Source organism: Falco naumanni, chromosome 6 (genome assembly GCF_017639655.2).
Source record: "Falco naumanni isolate bFalNau1 chromosome 6, bFalNau1.pat, whole genome shotgun sequence".
NCBI lineage: Eukaryota > Metazoa > Chordata > Aves > Falconiformes > Falconidae > Falco > Falco naumanni.
In genome coordinates, this window is record NC_054059.1 from 65852401 (window position 1) to 65876836 (window position 24436).

The window sequence follows — 24436 nt, forward strand, 5'->3', positions numbered from 1 at the left end:
TACATTATCTATGTCCCTTTTCTGCAGGGCTTCACTAAGCCGACAACTGACAGTTGCATGCTTGTTTAAAAACTGCTGTAAGAATCATTATTTTGAAGACAATGCATATATAATCATCACATAATAACTAAGTTTTTTAAAGATAAACTATTTCTTTAATAATTTGTATTTTGATAAAACAACTGACAGTTTAACACAAAAAGCAATACTAAACTTGTGAAGACAGACATACCTTAGAATCGCTTAATAAAGTAGACAAATGAGAAGTTAAATTCTGAACACTACCTGACAACAAACAATTTGAATTTATATATGAACCTGCAATTCGTTATGACACAAAGCTATTATCTCAGGAGCCTAGAAAAGTTCCCCTTAAAATTACAGATGAAGATTGAGAGGAAGATGTTACTCGATTTAAACTCCTTAATCCCAGTCCCATAATTTGTTGAGTTTTTAATACAGTGCTCACAAGGAAAAATAACTACAGATCTAGTAAAATATAATTTAATATTTCTCCTATTATTTACACAGCATTTACATAGTGTTTTACTGAAATGTCTTTGAAGACTATACAATGAAAGAGCAACCTGAACCTAGAAATACTCAGTTATGCCGCAGAAATATTCATCAACATTTAGGAGAATAGAAACGACTTAATCTTTATTCCTCTTCCATGTGTATTACCACAGAAAACAGGGATGCAGGTAAACAGCAACAGGAAAGGGAGAAATTATTTTTGCATTTGGCAAAGTAAAGAATAGATTGTTCAGTGCAGCTGATCTGGTTACCTTCATTAACTGCCTCTAACAATAGTGGCACGAAAGATCTCCTTTCAACTGTTCTCCAGGAAATCACTAACTTTGGGACAAATTGTATAGAATAGATAAATATCCTCAAACTAGTTTAGATGCTGGAGCAGCCAAAATAGTTCATTACTTTTAATAGTAAACTTAATGTGACTTAATGTTCTATATTTTGAAACCTTGTTCCACCTTTGAACATCTATGCTTGACACAAAAATTATTTTCTTCTTAAATGTTACCTGAGAGAGCAATTTGCCATACATGGGACACTCCACTCCTACCAACATAGCGATCTTTAAAACTGTGATCCTGCACCAAAGATCCAGAGCCTGGTGCTCCAGTGAAGGTAGGAAAGAACACTATGATACAGCAGGACAATACAGCAACACCTGACCTCTGCAGTTCTAATTAAGCTGGTAGCAAATATACTCCTATAATTTTACTTTGTAATACAAGGCATTTTGACAAACTCTAAACATCTGTTGCTAGGTGAATGTCCCAAATGCGGTATTCCAGGCATACTGTTTTCTCTGGTAGAGCAGCAAGAGATTCGGACACCTCATACAGTTATCAAGGAACAAATTTTCCTCTGCTTTCCAATTGCTTAACTCTGGAAAATTCACACTTCTTTTGCAGGGGAGAAAGGTAGGAGAAATCCCAACAATTTCCTACTATCAAATAGTCAAATGAACTATTTGCTTTTAAAAGTATTTTTTAAAACTTAGAAAAATAATTACGTACTCAAAGGACCGTTTCTACACATGCAAAGGGTAGACAAGTTAATCAACTATCTGTCCACTGTATTGCTTTGAATTTTTAAACTAAATGATTTCATTTGAATTATTTACTACTTAGAAATGCTGTCAACCATTTAAAATTTTTATTTGCTAAACGCATAAAAGTAGGTCACTGAAAACAAGCTTATACACAATAATACACAGGCACATCAGAGGATTAATATATAAAAATCAAGAGATGAAAAAACTGACCTGCTGCTTCTGGTGTTTGTTTAGTAGGGCTAAAAATAAGATGTAACATCTGGAGCAGTCTGCTAAAGCTGCACAGAAGTCATTGTAGGAAGAAAGTTTGCTACAAAGGTACAAAAACAAAACACAAATGAATGAAATCGTATTTTTCCACGAAAGACTTTTTTAAAAAATCACTCTGCTTTTGACTCTCAGAGCTGCATTTTCAAACAAATGAAATGAATGCCAATACTCTGAGTCCTGGTAAAGGCATAAGCAGTTACATAAGAGCACAACAGAAGCCTAGCTATCCTTGCCACAGTAAATTACAGGAAGAACCAAACATAAGGAGCTCCCTAACCTGCTTGCCATATGGGCACAATATGCTAACACTAGCACTTCTTAGTGTTAAATGGGACAACTGTAATTTCAAGATGACATGGGGAGTCAGACAGGAGAGGAAATAAAGGGTCCCTTCCTAACGCGCGTCTAGTAGAGCAGCACTAACACTAACCAGCAACAGCACTAACAGTACATATCTCACCAACAAACAGAGAGAATGAATCTTCTTGCAGTCGTGATTTTATCCCTGCATATTCCCTAACATCTGCTTCAGTCCTACACTGCCCACCTTGAGCATTACAAAAACAGAGAATTGGACATGCTTTGGTCATACCAGAAATACTGCAATAACAGAACAAACTATGATATGCTCTTAATTCCCATGTAGTCACCAGCAAATATCTGTGTTGATGTTCAATTGCAACCAGCTACAGTAAGGTTTACAGACTAAGAGAAATTAATAATCTGAATAGTGCTCAAACTCAAATCTGTGCTCTGTACTGCATAGCATGATTTTTTGGGGGGGGTGACTGTAACTTCCAGGAAGCTAGTTAAATTGATTTTATGGCTAATTTGTATTCCCCAGAGGATGCAGTTCACTAAACTTAAGAAAAAAACCTGAAGCAGTAGCAAACTTTAAATAAGACAAATTACTTTTGCTCCATATTGAATTCTAGATCAAGTAAATGTCCTTGTCAGAATAACAGTGTAAGCATTGATTACATTTAATTACAAACCCATTAGCCCACTTTTCACGGTATTTTTCCAAGTAAAAGAAATGTTCTCTCCTCAGAAGAAGTAAATATGCTCAAAGTGCTGTAATCATTGCTCAAACACAACTCATGTTTAGGAACAATATTAGAAAGACATATGCGGACAGGGTGGCATGGAACTGAGGAAGCTCACATGCTTTACAGGTAACACAAGGAACAAAGGACCAGATTGGCCTGTTTTTGGCTGTGGAGAGGAAAGAATGACAGTCCCTCAGGTAGCTGCTCTTCAAAGCACAACCCCATCTCATCTAGCAAGGAGAACGTGATGGGTAATTTGGAGGGGCTGAACAGGAAGCGCAGTCCATAGCAGAATCTCAATGAACGTGGAGCCACAGGCAACATGACCCAATACAACAGCAAAGCAGCAGTGGCAAATACTTCATCCAGAATAGCATTCATAAATTCTGCTTATAACCAACTCCTTAAATTACCAGAAGTTGATTTCACAACTTCTTAAAAATCCTTGAACTGTTTGCAAGTCCACTTAGCACTGGATACTACAAGCTGGTGCTTGGTAACTGAAAGATTTTTGACTGAGAAACTACTGAGACTGCCAAAAAGATCTTTCGGGGTGATTCACACATACTGATCTCCCTCTAAAAAACACATCTTGGGAAGCAGCCACTGAGCTGCTCATAAAACTCAGATTCTTTCAGCACTTCCATCTGCACACTCAAGCCATGATCCCACAGATTAATCTCCTCAAACACTCTGTGACAGCTCAAAACAATGAACACTGGTCATATTTTCTCTTTTGTATTTTATTTCACAATACACAGTCCCCAATATAACTTAGGCTTGTGTAATTTCTCTCATTAATTTCTTAAAAACATGGTCTAAACCAGGATTAATAAATACTTAATAATTTATGCAGCTTTAAAATACAAGAGATGGTACTTAAAAAACCTCAGTCAGAATCTGTGGGATCAAACAATGATACAATCCAACAAAATATTTTTCACAGAGACAATGAATCCAAGTTTGTATGGGTACAATTAAACAATTTATCAGTATGAATAAAGACACAATTATCATACAAAATCATTAAAAACTACACAGAGCTTTTAAAAAAACACAATTCAATGTAAATCTTCCAATTTCAGTGCTTGATCCTGCCCTCTCTGAGGTCACTTGAAGCAGTAACACTGACCTGACTGCACACAGAAACAGTACCATGTTCGATACATACCTGAATATCCTGACAATATAGGTGCATACATCCTTATCATCCATACGCTGCTCTAGCGCCACGCAGAGCTCTGAGACCGCACCGCTGTGCATCAGCAGGCGTCTTGCTGGAGGTAAGTCAGCCAAGTTTCGCAATGTAGCTGTCAGCTGCATATAGAATATTCAAAGACTTATTAATCACATTTACAGCAGAACCCACCCTGTTTTGAAAATTTAATAAAGCTCAGATCACATTTATAATGTCTGTGACAGTCTGAATGCCCTGTTAACGTTCTGCGAGTATCTATCAACCAATAAATTATAACAGGAAATGTCTAAGTAACAGAACTGTATATACTGAAATAACTGTTTGAAAATGAAAGATTAATAGTGGTCTTTGCCTGCACGTAACCACCTCCTTTGAGGGAAACATGGTCTTTTGTATGTTTTAAGATCTTGTACACATGTATACGATCATACACCAAATGGAAATTAGGTGAAATGATGTGGATAAAGTGATTTTTTGCATATTGTCTGATTTTGCAGATTTAAATTTAAGTCTTACAAATTAATACTGGTACATAATACATATTTTGACAATAACTACAAGTTGCAAACAAAGATGAAATAGTTTAAAAAAAACAAAAATATTTTTGTTGAAAAATATTGAAGTTAATCAAGAGCAAGAGAACTCCACTATTCAAACAGTATAAAAATGGAAAACTTAAGTCCTCAAGTTTATTTTGGAGAAACTAAAGTATGTTCAGAAGATACTGTTCTATTTCAAGGAGTTTTAAGCATAAAATATCTATCACTTGTAGATACGCAAAATTAATCAACTATCTCATATCTGAAATGTTCTGGTTCTCTTCCAAGGTAAAAGTATTAAAGTGTCAGGGTCAGGCAGGCAATGACATATAAGTTAACAGTTGATCTAAACCAGAACTTACTATAAAATTAATGCAAAGTCATTTAATCCTATGCCAATATGGGAATTCTTCAAATTTTCCTTATTCTAAGAGTACGGTATTTAAATTCAATTTGGTTTTAAATATAGCGTGACAAGGCATAAAGAATATCGGTTCAAGTTGTTTGTAATCACAAAAAGCTCTAGAAATTAAGTATTTTATCACTAATTGGACTGCTTGTCCAGTGATATGTAATTGCTAATTTTAAAGGAAAAATCTGACAAAGAGCAGGGTAAGTTGTTGTGTTTGAGGAGCTTTTGCTCATAGGATTCTATGCACTACTCTGTCCATCCTCCAGCAGCTTTCAAATTTGCTGTCCTATTTTGACAAATTTGACAAAAGTGTACATCTTCAGTTACCACACGATGTTCTGTAATGGAACAATAGGAGAGGGAACAATATGTTAAAATGGAGAAGCAAGGTACAGAGGGAAAAAAGTTATTTGATAATGTGAATGTGATCTATGAATGGATTTAAATTCAGCACTAAATATGAAATCTACACTATGTTCAGAATAAACAGAAAGTGAACCTGTGGATGCCATTTGCTTCATATTGCTCATATTTCAAGACGACAGCTGGAGGTTTTTGTTATTTTAAGTAAACAACTCCAAAAAATACATTCCTAGATCTGCATTCTGTCACAAGTCACAATGCTTCAAAAATCAACACAATACTGGAGAAATATGTTAAAATAAAAATATTCTGATCAATTACTTTGCTATTTAAAAGTTCTGGTGGAAAAATTCCTGCCAAATGGAATAGACACAGAAGACTCCATTCAGCACTCCCATACAAGATGTTCACAGTCAGTCTAGGATGATGTCCTGGTTTCGGCTGGAATAGAGTTAATTTCTTCTCAGTAGCTGGTACAATGCTGTGTTTTGGATTTAGTATTTGTTGAGCTCTAGCTAAACTTCACAATGAAGAAAAGGATGGACAAACCACATATTAAAAGTGTTGTTGAAACCCAAACCAGGGCTTTCACTGCAGCAAAAAGACTTAGGTATTAGATGACGAAAAAAGTAAAAATCTTTATCAATAGATAATGGTGCAGAGGTCCTCAAAAAGAGAGTAAAATTTTTCACTGCCTGAGACAGATGTTCAAAATCCTCCCAGCAGTAAATGCTATTAATTGTGTGAGACATCTTCACACAAAGACAGGCTGGAAAGGAAAAGCAATGTAAAATAACGTATACACTTATGTGTGCAAGACAATGAAACTCAGAAGTTCACAGAAGTATATATCCAGAAAAGAACAGTTAATACGCAAGTGAAATTTGAAGAATACAAATTAAAAGATAAAAGAAGCTAGCCAGACAGCAGATGAATTAAAGAGATATTCCGATTGCTTCAAGCAGACACCATGATTCAGGGAGAAATGCGTAACTATTGGCGCTAGCAGTCCCCACCAGCCCTACTCCTTATGTTGCCATGTGAAAGATCAAATTCACCCAAACAGAAAATTTTACAGCAGACAAATGCTATTTTAAAAGAAGATGACATTTAAGTGCTTTTCAATTAAGTAACATGGAGTACTTGTTAAATCTTTACAGGGACACTTCAAAAGCCTTGGCTTTTGAGTAAGCATTACCATATTTCATATAAATATAATCAGACTATTAGGGGAAGCAACATAAAATGAGTCAAAGATGTCTGTTTAATGTCCTCTATTAAGAAAAAAAAAATTACAAACATTTTTATGCTTGTATTGTGGGATTTCTGCATAAAATCCATTGTGTAACAACGAAGAAATCAGAGAGAGACTTTATTCCCACAAAAAGGATCTGGCAAGATTATGTATAACACTGCCATCTGGTGATTGCGCAATTATATGGTTAAATAGGAAGAGCTGGTCTCAGTTAACTGAAATACTTCAGTTATCAGGATTAAGAGATGGCAGAGCTTCCCTCAGAGACCACTGTGACCATTTATGGTGTTTTTATCCTCCAATTTAATTTGTTCTCTATTCCTGATGACTTGTATTTATTCATTTTTTCTGTATGTCACTGGACATTTGATTTTTTGCTGCAAGTTAAAGTATGCCACAAAAAATTCCTTTAATCTGAAGACACGGATCACAGAAGAAACTTTCTTTGATGCTATGTCCCTGAAAACAGAAATATTCCTGTGTCTACAACGACTGAACAATTAACTCACATGGAAGAAATGGTGCACATTGACGTACTTTTGTTGAATAAACTGATACAAGAAAGTTGCACAGGAATTATTACTTTTCTCAAGAAGAAGAAAAATTAAGTCTGTACTACCATAGAAAAGAATACAAACAAGTGAAACAGCAACCTCAGTAAGAGACAGTTGTCAGTGTTGGTATTTCCACAAAATACTCGAGGCCTTCTTAGAAAACAGCCAGTCTATTCAAACTGTACAAAATAGTTCTCCTATACTTCCAATCACAGTGAAAACAGCAGAGATAACGACCAAAATAAAGTGTAAAACATAACTTTTTCCTTTCACACATTTGCAAACTAAACGCTTGAGGTAAAGAAAATAAATGTATTCACATACAAATAATGGAAGAAAAAACATTTCTGCCAAGTTGTGAAGAAGTTTAGACAGCCAGTCAAACAGCTGAGAACAATCTGATTCATTAGTTTTATTACTTAGACATCATTTGTTATTTTTAAATGCCCTAACTGGCAAAAATTCTTTTTATATCTATTTAACATACGTTTCCATCTCTTTCTACTCAACAGGATTCCCATTACATGTAATACATGACTAATGCCAACAGCAGCCAGCAAATGTCAGTAATATGCTTTGCTTTTAACCATCCCCTTCCTGCTCTCAAAAGGATATTTTAAAACTATACAGACATGAAAAGAAATATACAGGACATGTATCTCTTATTTAGCTTTTAAAATGCCTACTTACAACATAAACGTCCACTCACTGAAATGCTGCACAGCTTCCATACGTGAAGCATCATACTCTTACTTCATCTAAGCTTACTTTTCTTATAGTTCAGGTGTTTCAAGTCACTGCCTATCACCTTGCAAATTACTGAAAACAGAATCTGTTCTGGACTCCCAGTCCCCCCTCCATACTTTTCAAGAGAGGATTTCTAACTAAACTGATAGCCTAAGGCAGCACTGCAGTAGTATCAGGATTTACAAAGTCTAACCAGCAGCATTCAAGAAAAATATGGTCATTAAAATCTTGGTTACATGCAGACCAGGAAAAAAGGCTTGAAAATCCCATATACAATTCTTGTATAACACAAAACAGCACAGATTACTTTAGAATTGTTTTGGAGTATTCACAGCACCACAAGAAAGCTAACACTCCCAATTCTAAAGATAGAAGTGTATAAAAGAGAATTTTGTGATTCATATAGGAACTTAATGACAGGACCAGATAGGAAAGAAAATAGGAACACGGCAAGCACAAAATATCCAGTTTCATCATATATTCTCCTAGTACTTAGCAATTTGCCACTTGGGACTTCCTTAGCCAAATGTAAGTATTAAGTCAGATCATTTCATTCAGTGCTTCGTAGCACCTACCAATCCATTTATGTCAGTATCAAGATCATACAAGCTGTTCTGGAGAGACAAACCTTATAACTCCACTAAAATAAACCAACAAAAATCAGTAATAGTAATGTGATGATGTAAGTTATTTGTTCTTCATAACTTCAAGTAGTATGAAACCCCTTGCTTGTAAGCTAGTAAAGAATTAAAGAGATCTGGCATAACTAGTAGAGAAACTTAGTGTAAATACGACTTCAGAAAGTTGTCCAATATATTTTCTTATGACCTACCTAAATGACCTAAAATTACACCATTCACTAACCTTTACATCAATAATTTCCAAGACAAATGCCAGGAATCTACCTGGCAAATCAGTGACAAATACAAAAAGCCCACAACTCGTGCATAACTTAAGATTAGCTACAGAACCATATTTTTTTAAACACTAAGGTTTAAACAGTTTTAGGGCAAAGGATTAGTTTTCACAGCCACCACACATCAAGGTGCCTCATGTGAAAAGAGAGTTTTGAGCCTGCTGCCTTCAAAAATATTCAAAAAGTGTTGGCTTTTTTAACTAGTTTTTCCTTAAATTACAGTTCTTCAAAAACACTGTCAAAGAAACATACCTGTATTTTCCTATGTATTCTTTTAAATGCGTTCTTCTTATAGTAAGAAGCTTTTTGTAATCTAGAGTACTGCTGAACTGGTTTGTATTCATTATTTCAGTTTAAAGAATTTAAACAGGGAATACATTTTTATCTGTTTATTATAATATCCAGAACACTGTCAGCACCATAAGGTAGAAAGAAGAAACTAGTTTATTAGGTACCTAAAAATACTGTTATTAACTTCAGAATTTCTAAAGGCTTTAAAACTGACTACACAAAAATATCTATGATAATTAAATTTAGGTCCTGAACAACTTAATGTAAACTTCTTAAAAATAAGGCTATTCAAATATAGGTAAAACCTCTGTCGTTGGAACACAGGGTTAGCTTATCTCCTCTAATTAAATTAATTTGTTCTTGAAGTGTGTACTTTTAGACATAAATGTAAATGCTAACCTGGACTAATAGGTGGCCCAAGTTGGAGAAATATGTGTCATTTTCTTTTATATTATTAATGTGCTTCATTATTTGCAGCAACATTTCAACAGCTCCTTTGTTGACCATTTCATTAAGTAGTACTGCATTTCCAGACATGAATTTTACAGCTCCCATGCAATACAGGAGAGCTTCATTATTTTTTAGTAGATCTTCAGTTCTCAGGACCTCCAACAAGCAATCTAAAAGGAAAATCATTATTCAGTAAGCCCAATATCAACATTTATATTTGATACAGTCCAGTCATTGAAGAGAGTAACAACTGAGGGGAAAAACTTCAGATCGAGCTCTTACATTTCTAGTAAGTAGGCTAGAAAAATTGGGTATTGTATTGAAACCAAGAAACAATTATTGATGAATAAGTGAATGGGCCTCACTTTTCTTGTCCAAGGCTTCAAGAACCAGCACCAGTTGTAAACACATAGCAGCAATCATTGAAATCCTCAGTCACCATTTGCAAAAGTGATTGTGTGTGCCTGGAATTTTGTGTGCTAAACTTGAGACATTCTGAAGAGGTTTATTTGCACTACTTCCTTAAAAATCAAATGTCTTAAACCAGCTCAAAGGGAGCACTAAAAAGCACAGGTGCCGAATTCAGATCTCATATTTGAAGTCTGTTAGTAGCCTTTTCAGATTTACTTTTTATGTAGGTAAAGTTCCTGTAAAAGTTTTGCTTTGTGTTACCACTGTCAGATATCTGAAAAGTTAAAATTAATAGTTGTTAGTGCAAGCACAGTGTATCTTTCACAGTCAAATTAAGACATTCTGAATTTGGTGGGCGTTAACTTAAATCACTAATCCTAACCAATTTTACACTTGTCAATTTCTAGTAACTGATTGAAACCAGTATTTACTTCTGCTCCCCCTGTTCCATCCAATTAAATAAAAACATTTTCCCGTCCCTTGTACTGGGCACTGGTGAGGCTGCACCTCGAATCCTGTGTTCAGTTTTGGGCCCCTCGCTGCAAGAGGGACGTGGAGGTGCTGCAGCGTGTCCAGAGAAGGGCAACGGGGCTGGGGAAGGGTCTAGAGAGAAAGTCTTATGAGGAGCAGCTGAGGGAACTGGGGTTGTTTAGCCGGGAGAAAAGGAGGCTCAGGGGGATCTTACTGCCCTCTACAACTGCCTGAAAGGAGGCTGTAGGCAGGTGGGTGTCGGTCTCTTCTCCCAGAGCACTAGCAACAGGATAAGAGTAAATGGCCTGAAGTTACGCCAGGGGAGGTTTAGATTGGATATTAGGAAAAATTTCTTCACCGAAAGGGTGGTCAAGCATTGGAGCAGGCTGCCCAGGGAGGTGGTGGAATCACCATCCCTGGAGGTGTTTAAAAAATGCATAGACATGGTGCTTGGTGATATGGTTTAGTGACTTGGCAGTCCTGGGTTAACGGTTAGACTTGATGATCCCAAAGGTCTTTTTCCAACCTAAATGATTCTATAATTATATATGGGTGTATATGGATGAAGTATACATACTTTAGACTCTTGCTCAAACTCTCACCCTCACAAACTGTCTAGCAGTCACCTAAACCAGTTGGGTTGTGGCAATGTGAGAAATGAGTTTCAGGTCCTTGCTCTGCTCAGTATCAAACAGAGTCTTGAACACTAGCTGTCTATTTTGGGATGAACAGTTAGTTTATTTCTTTTACTGGAGCTGCTCCACTGCACATAAATAGTTCACAGGTCCAGAGGAAGAAAAAGAAATGGAATCTATAACCCAGTGACTGCAACAAGAATCTGGGTGATTATATTGATAACCTATGTCCATGTCACCCAGCCTGGATAAGGTGGGCCCAAAACATAAGAATGAATAAACAAACAAACAAACAAATCCCACCAAAAATGTTCTTTCCTTCACTAGTTTTTAAAAATACAGGGAAAGAAAAGCAAGTGAAAGAGAAGCGAGTGACAATGGAAATAAGAGCAAAAACCCCAATACTTACACAGACATAGCCACTCAACTTGTCCAGATTTTTCTATGATGCTAATTTCTACAAAGTTGTAGTTTTCAGTGTCTGAAGTCAATTGAGCAATCTGAGATACTGTCTTTTTTTTTGAGTCCTTTCCTGTTGATCATACTATTGGAAAGGCTTATCTGGTCTTTATTTCTAGCAACACTCACATACTAAGCTTTAAGACCATGAAGACTCTCATCTATTTAAGCAGATATACACATATGCTTTAAATTATGCATACGCAATAAATGCTTGCAAGGTCAAGGCCTACATTAATAAAACACAATGAAGTGTTAATGAAAGGACTGACCATCAATCTATACTGAGTATCATTCACACGCTGTCATTTTCTTCATATTTCTCATACTTTCAAGGTATGTATGGATGGCACAAATACAGTTACTATCACAAAAGAGATCTTAGAGCCGTTGCTGACAATTCTCCAAAACCATCGGCTCAATATGCAGCAGCAGCTAAAAAGGCCAATGATTGTTCTCAATATCCTTCCTGACAATGGCCAACAACACAGACAGCATTATTTCACTTCCATGAAATCTGGTGCAGACACATCTTGACTTCTGTAGTCAGTTCTGTTCTGTACATCTCAAGAAGGATCTGGAGCCAGAGAAGGTACAGAGAAGAGCTACTGAAACAACTGAGAGAATGACACAATACCCTTTCAAAGAGATGCTTCAGTCTGAAGAGAAGACAGAGATACGTGAGATGACTGCGGTTTAAAAAATCATTAAAGTAGAGGGTAAGCTGACTAGAAACTCTTACAAATCCTGCAAAACTACAAGCAGAAGCATAATGAAAAGTAGATAGGTGTAAAAGAGCAGACAGAGAACTTCTGGAACTTGTTGCTCTATGAGACTGTAAAGGCAGACAGAATCAGAAAGTTCAAAAAGAAATTTGGCAAATTAATGAACAAAAGATCTATAAACCAAGACCAAAATGGATTAGGCAGGGATGCACCATCTAATGTCCCTAATAGAATGTAACAATTCTGGATGCTGGGGTAGTACAGGGGAAATGGATCACAGAAAACATGTAGGCTTCCATGCCCTCCCTAAACAGCATTCCCTATCACTACAGAATACTGGACTAGATGGACCTAGGCAATTTTTAGTGCGTGACTAAGCTAACTCAGAATGTTTCTTGAAAGATGATCAATCTAACTACGGAATTTCAACATCTAACATATACACAAGAATAGAATACATACCCAATAATTTATCACTTTGAATGAGGTAATCGTTTTTTTCATTCTTGCAAATTTTAAATGCAAGCTTGCAAACACTGAGAAGATTATTCCTATCCACTTTCATCTGCAAAGTAAAAGACATAAAAATCACAACTAAAATCTACATACAAAAATGCACCATAACACTTCACAAGTACAGACACCATGGCAAACTATTAAATTCCAGCTGAAACCCTCACAGTACACTAAGCCAAACAAAAAAGTTTGTAGAATTAATGGATTCTGTAACTAGCTACTTGAAGCTCTATTTAGCAAACTGTGCTGACTGACTTCAAAACGACAGATGATGTATAAACTTATTATGTATTTTCTGAATGTAGCATATCAGTTACTTGCACTTTTTTTATCTAATTCTCTCTTACAAAGAAATTCTGCACAGGATTCACTGGTTTGGCATCTATGGCCATACCACAAAGAACTCCAGTACCACAGTACATGTCATAATGAAAATTATTCTCAAATATCAGAAAACAACATCTTATGGTGGTCACTGAGAGATCATGAAAGGGAAGTAAAAGTATTAAAAATACAGTAAGAAATCTCTTCCTTTCCTCTGCATTTCAAGGGCAATTTCTTCTCTTGTTCATGATTTTTAAAAGATTCCACAGAAAAATGTCTGTAACAAACTTTTTTTTAATAAGCACCACTTCACATCTATGTAGTACCTGAACATATGATTATATCTTCTGATTACAATAACATACACTACTTTAAAGAAGAATTCTCTCTCCCAATGCACACACACAAATTACTGTCTACAACACAATGCTAGCTGGTATTTCACCAGTCCATACATAAGAAGCTGAACAAATAGGTTCAAATGCACCAACTTAATGGAGAATTTTAACCAGAAATACTAGAGAAAGAGATAATTATACTTAATCACTTTCAAAAAAACCCTGTTTTGGCACTTTCAGATACAGCTGTTTAAAAAGGTCAATATGTTATTCAGAAACTAAGCTTCATTTTGATGTGTAATGTTTAAAATTATTGTTTTGTTTAAAATCTTGCATATGCATCCCAGTTCAGGACACTGTCTCTCTTCCATGCCTAAGCAGTATTCCTGCCACCATATATCATCTACCCTACTTTGTGTCCCTCCTTCCTCTCCCAGACTTAACATCTCTGTAGAAAATAGGTTCCAACAAGTGCTGATCTGGATGAATGGGAGAATAATAACTGTGTGGTACAAAACTGGGCTTAGGAAAGGGTTAGTTTAGACACAATATACAAGTATGAAATGAAAAATTAAATGCAAGTTGTAATTCACAATTTTGAGCTTCACATTCTACCAAACAGCATTTTAAAACACTTACAGCCAGAATAATCTTTGCCAGCTTCAGGCAAAGTGGATCTGAATCAATGTCTACAAGTTTATATAATGTCTTCAGAAGCACACTTCTTCTTTTAAATCTTTTTCCAAGCATATTTCCTTCATTCAAGGCTTGATAGAGCTTGGTGCAAGCCAGACAAAGTTTTTCTACATTGTCTTCTACTTCAAGGAGGTGGAGAAGGAGGGAAAAAAAAAAATAAATTAGTAGTGCCACCTTTTCCAGAACATCTCAATAGGCAAAGATACAGGAGAACAAAAGAAAGAACAGCTTGCACAACAAAAATTAAGGCACCCAATAAATCTCTTAAAAAGGTAACGCGATCCTCAGAAACAGTTTCATTCTACTCTTTCAAAAAGAAGAGACTCAAGCCAAGAAATCAGAGAGCCAAAATAATACCTGGAAAAAAAAAAAAAAAGCTGAAATGAAACTCCCCTTAATGCTTTAATAATCAGATTGACCAAATGTCTACCAGGAAACTGTGAATCTGAATATATTCTTTAAAGAATTCCACCAAACATTACATGAAAAAACAGACAGTTAAGGAATATTTTTCTTCCCATATGCATAACCCAATATATCAAACCTTGCTGGGATTAAGAACAAGTGAATATTTGAGTCGACTGTTGGCCTATTGACAAAAAAGCCATCTACCTCCTAACCTGAGTCCCTCAAACACTATTTTAAAAATACAAAAATAAAACCTGCAGCAAATTATTACAAAATCTTCATTTCAACACAATGAAATCATGTACATTTACTTTAGAGGGAAAGGGAAAAGTCTTGATTATTTTAAAAATTCAGGCATTAGGGGTTTGAGTTTTTTCTTTTCTTACATTTGCTTTTGTCTATAAGGTGACATTGATAAAAGCACCATATAAATCCATCAAAACTGCCTGTATAAACTCTGCATTTACTCAAAATGTACTTCACAGCTGGAACAGTCACATTCAAGTAGGCAAAGCACTTGTGATGAAATAGGACAGGAAGTGATGACAAAAAACCATTATGTCTAAGGCCCCAAACCTGTAGGCGAATTCAAGGACCCAAGTCTCATGCTGAGCAGCACCTGGAATCTCTCAATTTGCAATCATCATACTCAAGAAACAGCAATGACTATTACATTCCTACTCCAATCATGACAGAAAATTTAACAAAATTTAGCATGATTCTAAATCCTCTGCTCCAGTAAGCAGTGAAACAGGAGTGGCAAGAAACCAAAATTGAAAGGTCTCCATTCCATTTCATCAAAATTAATAAGAACAACAAAAATTCTTCATCACTCATCCCATGGGACATTTTTTGAAGCGTATCCCTCCCTTGAGTACTGGAACGTTACAAGTATTTGCTTCTCCAGAAAAAGAGACTTTGGTTTTGTCATAGAACAATCATCTCAAGTGCACAATATTCATAAGATTTTAGTCAATAATTAAGTTCCAGGTTAAGCTTCAGATTTGTTTTTGAATGGGAAGTTTTCTGCAAATATTTTTGGGGGTGAAAGAGGAAGAAAAAGGCTTTCTATTAACAAAAAAAGAAAACCCCTAAATGTGACCTAAATGCATGTGCAGGGAATTAGCTGAAAGCTATGAAGCAAGTGATGGCAGACAGTATTAAAACTTACTGAATTACCAACAGACCCACTCAAAACATCAAAATTATGGAATTCTAATATTCATTTTGATAGGAAAAACTGCAATACTTTCTATATTCTCACCTTACGAATAAATACAATGCCTATAGAAATCAACTAAAGCACCTTTTGAATGAAACATTAAAATGGATTTCAGAGTTCAATCTTTCAAGAGATACTTAATTTACTCAATTTTGCTTCAGTATTGTGGGTCATCTGAGACATGTAGCACTCTAAAATGGAATTTTTCATTAAGATTTCCTTAAATTTTCTAAAATTAATTGAGACCATCAGTACAGTCTATGCTTAAAACAGTGAATCCGTGCAGCACTTCAGTCTTAAAATTATTACCTCATCACTGACTGTTAAGCTGACAGAGCTATGTTGTTTAAATAACGCAATTTAATCAGACAAGATCTTTGCGAAACCAGTATTTTTATTTAACAGAATCAAAGAATGGATGAGGTTGGAAGGGACCTCTGGAGGTCATCTGGTCCAACCCCCATACTCAAGCAGGGCCACCTAGAGACAGCTGCCCAGGCCAGTTTTACACTGCAAAGTCACTGAACACATGAAAGCGTAAAAGGCTACGTAGTCCAACTACTGTTACTCCTCTGTAGTAAACACAAATGAGCCCCATGTTTCCTGCAGGAAATAGTACAGAAAACACCCCCTTTCAAGAACAGTGTTACCCACCTTTTTCCAGTTCATGCAGAATTGGTAAAATTTTTTTATGCCAAAAGATTTCTTCCTCTTCTGATTCATTTATTCTTGTTTCATCCTCTAAGCCTTCAAAATACATTCAAAACAAAAGTACATATTCAATGAAGGCTTCAACTTCTACACAAATAAATAGCTACAAATACTTTATTCATCAGTCAGAAAAAAAATCTGAAAATGTCACTTTTTGCTATATTGTGGGTTATTCTACCTATTCAAGCTTTTGGTTTTATTTACATTTTCTCAAAAACAAAAGTTTTAAACAAAACTAGATGGATAAATGTTTGGAAACTCAAAGCTGTGCTGTAAAGCCAGATTTGTTTTTGTTTGCTGACATTAATATTTTATTTGATCGCTGAATTGGAAGATAATGACTACTTTTACATCAACATTTAGCCCTGTGTTCATGTGACAGCTTATTCCATGTTAAAAAATATCCATACTACACACAATCCTCTAGGATTGTACAATTTTGTCTAGTACACATGCACAGTATTACACTAAGCTTGGTTAACTGACTCTGGTCAGTTAGGGAAAATGGTCTTACTAGTTAGGAAATCCTGTTAGCAATTCTAACCACTTTACACAATTAGTTTTGAGAACTTCTCAACTAAATTTTTGTAAAATGCATGTTTCCCTCTTATTCTTTGTTACAGTAAACAATTTCTCACACAGCATTTTGGGAAATAAACAGCAAACTACAAATATCTTCAAGATGTTGATATTTTGCCTCCAGTTAACATGTCAGAAACCTTGAAGGCAACCAGTTCGCAGTTTTCTTGGCCACCCATAACCAGTTTCCTCCAGTGACTTGAGAAAGAGCTACTGTTCATTATCAGAAACCTTGTCCACTTCAAAAAGATAAGTTTTTAAAAATACTTCAGCTTTTTTAATACTTTGCTTCAAAAAGACAAAAAAAACCCAATCAGCATACATCAAACTAAAAACTGGTAGACTTAAAAATCAGCGGTCTGGAATTCTTCTGGAAACAAGACTGAGAGCATGTATCTGTTTTCAGACTGGAGATGGGAGTTGGTGAAACACGGTTTATTAAAAAATGGATTCCAGGATTGACTTTCACATGGTTGCAGTATCAATGGGAACTATTCTGACTTGCTGAACAACCTTTTCACATTCACCTGGCACTATGGTCTTGACCATTAGCTCACTACAGCTGAACAGACAGTCTCTGCGCAACTTGAGTTTTAAAGGATCTAACAATTGCTTACAAGGTGCATATTTTTAGAGTTCAAGTTAAGGTTAAGCTCCTTCTCTTGCAGGCAACCATTTTGTTCTTATATTTGGGGTTTGGTTGGTTGTTGTTTTTTTTAAATAGGAAAATAAAAGTCATGCAACTCCACCAAATAACACAAAGAAAGCCATTAAGATTAGAATAAATACTTAAGTTGCAGATTTGTCAGAAAGTGTCTGCTACTGTTCATTACTAGCTCCTGCATTTAAAATGACAATGTAAATTCTTAACATAATCGTTATCAAACACAAAACCCATTGTACTACATGAGAATACTGATATTGAGAGGTTTGTATCATAAGAACAGTATCTCATACCTGAAAAAAACTACAGCCTACTGAGCATTACCTGGAACAGTGAAACAATTAAAAATTCCTGACTATTTGAAAACATTGCTCTCTAAAAAAAATTCCAGACTCCTTTTTTCTAATCTGCATTAGCTTTAACTGTCTATATTTTACACAGAATGTATCTATCAGTTATACCTATTTCAATACGTGCTGCTATCATAAGTAATATACTGGTGTGTCAATACAACAACTATGTATCGTTGGCATGTGCATATATACATATTAGTATAAGAACACATTATCAGGTAATATTATTATCACTTCTTTTGCAGACTTTTTTTATTTTCTAGATCAAATGAGTTAACAGTCTTAGATCGATGAGTAGCTTAACTAATAAAACACTATGCAGCATTTGCAATGAAGTGAAAGTTCAGCTCCGGGTAATGTAAGAGCACAGCCGAAATGAGAACACTAGAATAGTCTGCACTGTTTCTTCCTGTCAAAAAACCCACATACTGACTTAATTATTTCTTTTCTTTCCAAGTCATAGCTATCTCTCTAAAACTGAAAGATGGGACCAACTTCCTAACTACACACATGCTTAACTTTATTAAGCAAGAAATAAATAGTTAATGTATGCATCTGCAGATATGACCAAACTTTCCACTAGAAAAAAAAAGACATTCAATTTTTAGTTCAGAACAAAAAGAACTGATTTTTTTGTGCCACTCTGCTGCACTTGTCTCACATTCATCAGAAAAATATAACGACCTGAAAGACACAATGGCACATTTTTTTAAACAAGTATCTCTTGTAACTAGGAAAAAAAAAAAAGAGATAATCAGCTTTTACTAAATGGTATTAATCCTAGTAATAAGAATGAACAGGAATTATGATTATAAAGGAAAGCAACATTAATAAATTGTAAACTTGCACATGTCTCAGTCCTGGTAGATTTTTAAGGTGCTGATGAAAGGTTACACACTAGCTGTATTTAAAATATTGCAGAAGCTGTCTTGAACTTTCTGATTGAGTGGATTACAGTTCAACAGCAAAAATACTCAAGCAAAAGAATTCAGCAAGTTCAAGTTCATTGTCTCAGTTTTTCATAGGTCTTAACCACAGCTTTGCATTCTGGTCAAAAAAAAAAAAAAATCACTAATCAGTCTACATTTATTGGTTGCTGTTTTTAGCATGTAAATACAAGAGCCTTAGCAACACCGTTCTTTCAAAAGCTGTGTACTGCCTGACTTACCACGTTTAGTCTTTTCATGGAATACTGAGTGGCTACGAACATATCAATATTAAAAAAAGTCTACCTCCCCTCTAAAAATGTGAAAGTATAAGCACAAACCAGAAAACAGAAATAATCTGTAAATGAACGCTCCCCCCAGGAGCCCACGATAGAGAAGAAATGATTGAGAATTCCTACTGCTATCACACTTTTCATTCTGGGATTAAAGGTGAAGTATGCACAAACTAAGAAAGCTACGTAATGTTAAAAAGAATAGATATAAAAAGAAACAATCCTAATAACACACATCATTTTTTCAACAGCACAAATAAATTAAAAGGCTTATAAACAAGAGAAAATACAGTCCCACAGAATACTAACTCCCATGACATGGTAAATACTGTCAGCTCCTCTGAAGGAAACGAAAGCAGAGCTCATTACAGCCTTTGCCAGAATGATCCAGAATAACACAACTTCTCAGTTCTACAAAAATAGTAGTAAAGCATAATAATAGCAGAGTAGAAACTTCAGGTTTCCATACCAGACTCAAATATGCACTTGCCATGTATGAAACATGCCAGCTATGAGGAAATATTAATCAGAATCTGTTATGTATAATTAGCAAAATGCATCCCTACAGGGCAATCAGAATCTGTATCTTCAGCTAATATAGCTTGGCATAGCTTTATTAGTTTCTGTGCAACCATGCCAATTTACAAAAAGTGATGGGCAAACAAGGTGTTAATAGACTGACAAATTCTTAAGGCTACATATGGGAAAAACAAGAGAGAATATATCAACACATTTTTAGAGTGAAGTTCTCCTGAATATTGTTTCTATTTACTAATAACAACAACAACAAAAAAACCCCAAACCAATTAAAAAATTACAAATATTGTTCAAAGAATAAAGAATAAAACCATCTTCTAATCACAAAAAATAAATTATTTCTATTTGACTGTTCTGATTGAAATGCCTTATGAAGTACCTGTTACTCTTCTCTTCCAGCCTGTACTCCTTGGCCGTGATGAACTTGTGCCAGGCTTTTTCATCTGGTCACTGAAAGATATAGTATAGACATGTGCCAAGTGTATCAGAATACAGTGCTCAAAATGCTTCTTTCTTCATATGCACTCAGTATGAGATCTGTATATTGATAACTAAGTGGAAAAGATTATAACTTATTTTACTAAGTTAGTAGGTTATCTCCTCCTCAAAATGGACATATAAATACAACTTTCTCCACTGTGCATTAGAGAAAGCCCCTTCAGAAATACTGACATATTTACACCACAAGAGGTCACCATTACGGAACACAAAACCTAAAGAATTGCCGCTTGTACAGTGACCCTCAAAGCTGAGCCCAACTAAACTCAGCAAGAGCCAATTTTTATTTTATCACCAGTGTCATTAACTGAATATAAACTCAACTACCCTAAAACTGTAAGTTCATCCATTCACAAGGACAGTGCTTTCTTCTGATAGAATTAACACTTTTAAAAGATGCAATGACAAGATTTTTCAAAGAAACAAGCACTTTAGTAACCTTTAATGTAAACATCATAATTCCCAGGTCTGCCTGTGAACTATTGCTAACTGTGCAGTGGTCACTAGTTCTGTTAGTACAAGAAACATGTATGTTGTCATTTCTTTGTAAAGCAACAGTGAGTAATGCCATAATTCCTGATGATTGTATTAGTCTTTCCTTGCCCAGAGGGAACTACTACATACATCTGTGATAAATCTATTCTGTTTGCCTAGCTACACACTCAAGCAGCACTGATCTAAAAGAAACATACACGTTAAAGACTCCTTTTGCTATTAAACAGGAATATTTCCTCCTTTAAATTCTTTACTAAAGACAAAGGTCTTAATATATGTTTTCCATTCTCAGTGTACGTTTAATTTAACACTTCTTACTGCATTTAAAGTACACGTACCAGTACAATCTAATCTCCTAAAGTTCCTTCTGAAGACAACAGTAGTGTGTTAGCAATGTTATTTCAATTTTTTTAACCTGTTAATGTAGTTGCTACAAGGCTTAAAGCTAAACTGTTTAAGTGCTTTGCTGGATTGGTGCCTACATCCTATCTGCCACTCCAGACAGAAGATGTAAGTCATCCTATCAACAGATGGAGACAGAATAAAAGACAAAGCTCTTGTAAAATCACTTCCCTACAAAGGGGACTGGATAGTTCACTGTGATCAGTCAAAAATTTCCAAGCAATCACATTACAGAGGAACACTTGCTTCATTATGGCTAACAGTGAGTAATTCTTTCTTTTTACAGCATGAGGATTTAAATGCTCCAAAATCCAAATGCTTACACAAACTATCCTGAAATCATTTCAGCTCATATATGGCAATTCCTACTCCTCTGGGGAAAGAGTGCTTCAAAAAAATAAAATAAAAATAGACAAGTGCTTACATCTCTAAGACTGACATCTGTAAGAAACAGAATTTCTACAGCACAATTAAATACAGTCCAATGTCTTAAAAGAAATCAAAATTTGGTTCCATTTATGTGAATACCTTGTCGGGCAAACTTTATAAATTTAAGAAATGACTCTATGAGGTTCAGCCATCTCTGAAGTCAAGGCTATAACCTGAAAGGACATTGGATAAGCAAGACAACAACTTCAGTCACCTAATACAAACCCAGCTATGTTCAGAAATCAGTATCTTTAGAATTATACGTAGGCATGATGATACTATCTGCCTATATGAATATGGATGTTTCAGTTTGCTTTCCTCAGAAAAAGAGTTTTGTAACTCTATCCTGTCTGTGCCTCTTCTCCTAAAATGTAAATTCACAGGATGAATCCAAGAAACCTCAACAAAGACAATCTTACAAGTTTCATAGGAAACAGAAGTAGCTGAATAGAAAAGACACTGAAGCAAAGGATGCGGTAACCTGAACACACACTTATCAGATAGAAACACTACATAGGAAGATGAAGGGTAAGACAATATCAAAGTCTTAACTATGTAAAAAAAAGCTTGGTTGGAACCTATGATTTCTTATAAACCAGTATCAACCAGTTTGAAGATCTATGAGTAGGAAACCAGATTGTTGTAGTGCTGGTATTCGCTGAACTATCTGTACTTTTGGGAAACAGCCTCATAAATTAAACAGCTTAACTAGAACTCACATTATTTTCAGACAAAGAATACACCATGTACATAAATGAGAATGACTGGTGGGCAGGCTTATCTTTAGGGAGTATGTACAATTTATGAATTTTGTAAGAGATTATAAAATCCCTTTATGTATCTTTACAATGCTGCCAACTTCATTTGAGTTACAGAGACTTCTGCTTCTTTGTTATCTTTTCACTTTCATGTAGGGCTGAAACTTAGAGCAGCAATATCTTGTTGAGAACTACGCAGTTAAAATGCAATCAACCTACTCTAAAAAATAAGTTACTTACTACTGAAGGGAACTGGCTTGTCAAGAGAGCGGTTGCCTTGGAAACAAAGTCAATTGGCAGAAATCTGATCATCTGATAAGGGACTCATCAAGAAATCAACTGACAGAGGCTCTGATGATTTACAGAGAAAAAACTTGGCAACTAATCATCTCTGTCCTTCTCATACTAGGGAGATCATAGTAGCCCCTATGAGGAACACTGCCTTCTTGAATGTACACAGACTACAAGGACTTCCAAAAGGCACGGGAACCAGCACTGCAGTAGTGTGTTGTGCTCACCAAGTTGCTCTACCACTGCTCTCCTCAGCAGGAGGGTGGGGACAAAGTAAGATTGAAAAAACCTCGCGGATCAAGACAAAGGCAGTTTAATAAAGCAAAAGCAAAGGCTTTGCAGTAGCAGGTGGTGTCCAACCACTTCCCAGGAAGCAGTCAGTACACATAGCAGTTGCTCCTGCTAGGAAGACAAATCCCATACTAATGCATGCACACAGACACACACACACACACACACCACCCCCTTCCTTTTTCTTAGCTTTTACTACTGAGCAGACATCATATGTTATGAAATATTCCTTTGCACAGTTTGGCTCAGCTGTCCTGACTGCATCCCCTCCCAAGATCTTGCCCACTCCCAACCTACTGGTGAGGGGGGTGGAATGTCAGTGAGACAGCCTTGATGCTATGTGAGCACTGCTCAGCAGCAGCCAAGGCACTGGTGTGTTATCAACACCTTTCTAGCAACCAATACAAAGCACAGCACTACGAGGGCTGCTATGAGGAAAATTAAGTCCACCTCAGCCAGACCCAACACGTGTTCAATATTTTCCCCCTGACAAAAGCATGCCTGATTAAGTGAAAGCAGCATTTATTCAGAAACTCTGCATATTTAGATGCTTACTTGCTTGTTCTTGCCATAAGCCTCTTGTTAATGGTAAATCTGCAAACTCTCACCCTTCAGTGGTATTCCAGGGAAAACTACATTTCTAAGAACTGCATCCCAGAAGCAAAGAATTGGGCTAGTTCTCTCTGAAGAAGCTGCACACAAAAGCAAGGTCTGATTCACAAACATGAGTGTAAGACCCCAACAGAGGAATGGCTTTTTCCTTATACTGCGGAGCCGTAAACATCTGAGAATCTGGCTACCTCTTTAACTTGTGAAACACTCTGGCAATGGGCCTGAATTTTGGGCCACGCCGTTCCGTACAGTTAGACCCTTAGCATGGTCCCTGCTACAGTTCCGTGCCAAGAAAGGTAGTACCTTCCCTGACAAATGCCTGGGCACAGGTCACAGACAAGCACAGGTAGGGGCGTTCCCAGCCAATACTTTGTGTTTGGCAGGGAGGGGGTTAAAAATACTTTCATTGTACTAACATAACCCATGTTACAGCAGTTGGCCACAAAGCCAGAGATTCCTTCGTTTAATTTTTATTAATCATTAGTACAGATGTAGCCCTGGTGCCCCACCCACAATTTAGTTGCCAGTTAAGGACACATGGCCTGATACTAAGAAGTTAATGCTGCTCTACAGAATTGTCTTTAACAAGCATCTTTGATCAGCAAGGTACAAAGCCTAACTAGAAAGAAAAGGGAACGCAATCACTTTTTCCAAACTGTCAAACTTGAAGGCATCCCCCTCTGGATACTACCCTCTCCTCTCAGTAAGGTTCTTGTAACACCCACATACTCTTATAACTTTGGGAGGCAAAAGTAGAAAATATGGA

The 24436-nt window shown here is 36.0% G+C and overlaps 1 protein-coding gene across 1 annotated transcript in view; it reads right to left on the bottom strand.

Annotated features, from left to right (window-relative positions):
• Positions 1–24436, bottom strand: part of ARMC2 (armadillo repeat containing 2) — a 68883-nt gene that overhangs the window by 24435 nt on the left and 20012 nt on the right. Inside the window, exons 6-12 of the mRNA XM_040599258.1 lie at positions 20274–20344; positions 16486–16578; positions 14145–14320; positions 12790–12892; positions 9576–9796; positions 4073–4218; positions 1793–1892 (exon numbers count right to left, since the gene is read on the bottom strand). Coding sequence (XP_040455192.1) covers positions 1793–1892; positions 4073–4218; positions 9576–9796; positions 12790–12892; positions 14145–14320; positions 16486–16578; positions 20274–20344 — 910 coding nt within the window. The remainder of the gene's footprint in view (positions 1–1792; positions 1893–4072; positions 4219–9575; positions 9797–12789; positions 12893–14144; positions 14321–16485; positions 16579–20273; positions 20345–24436) is intronic.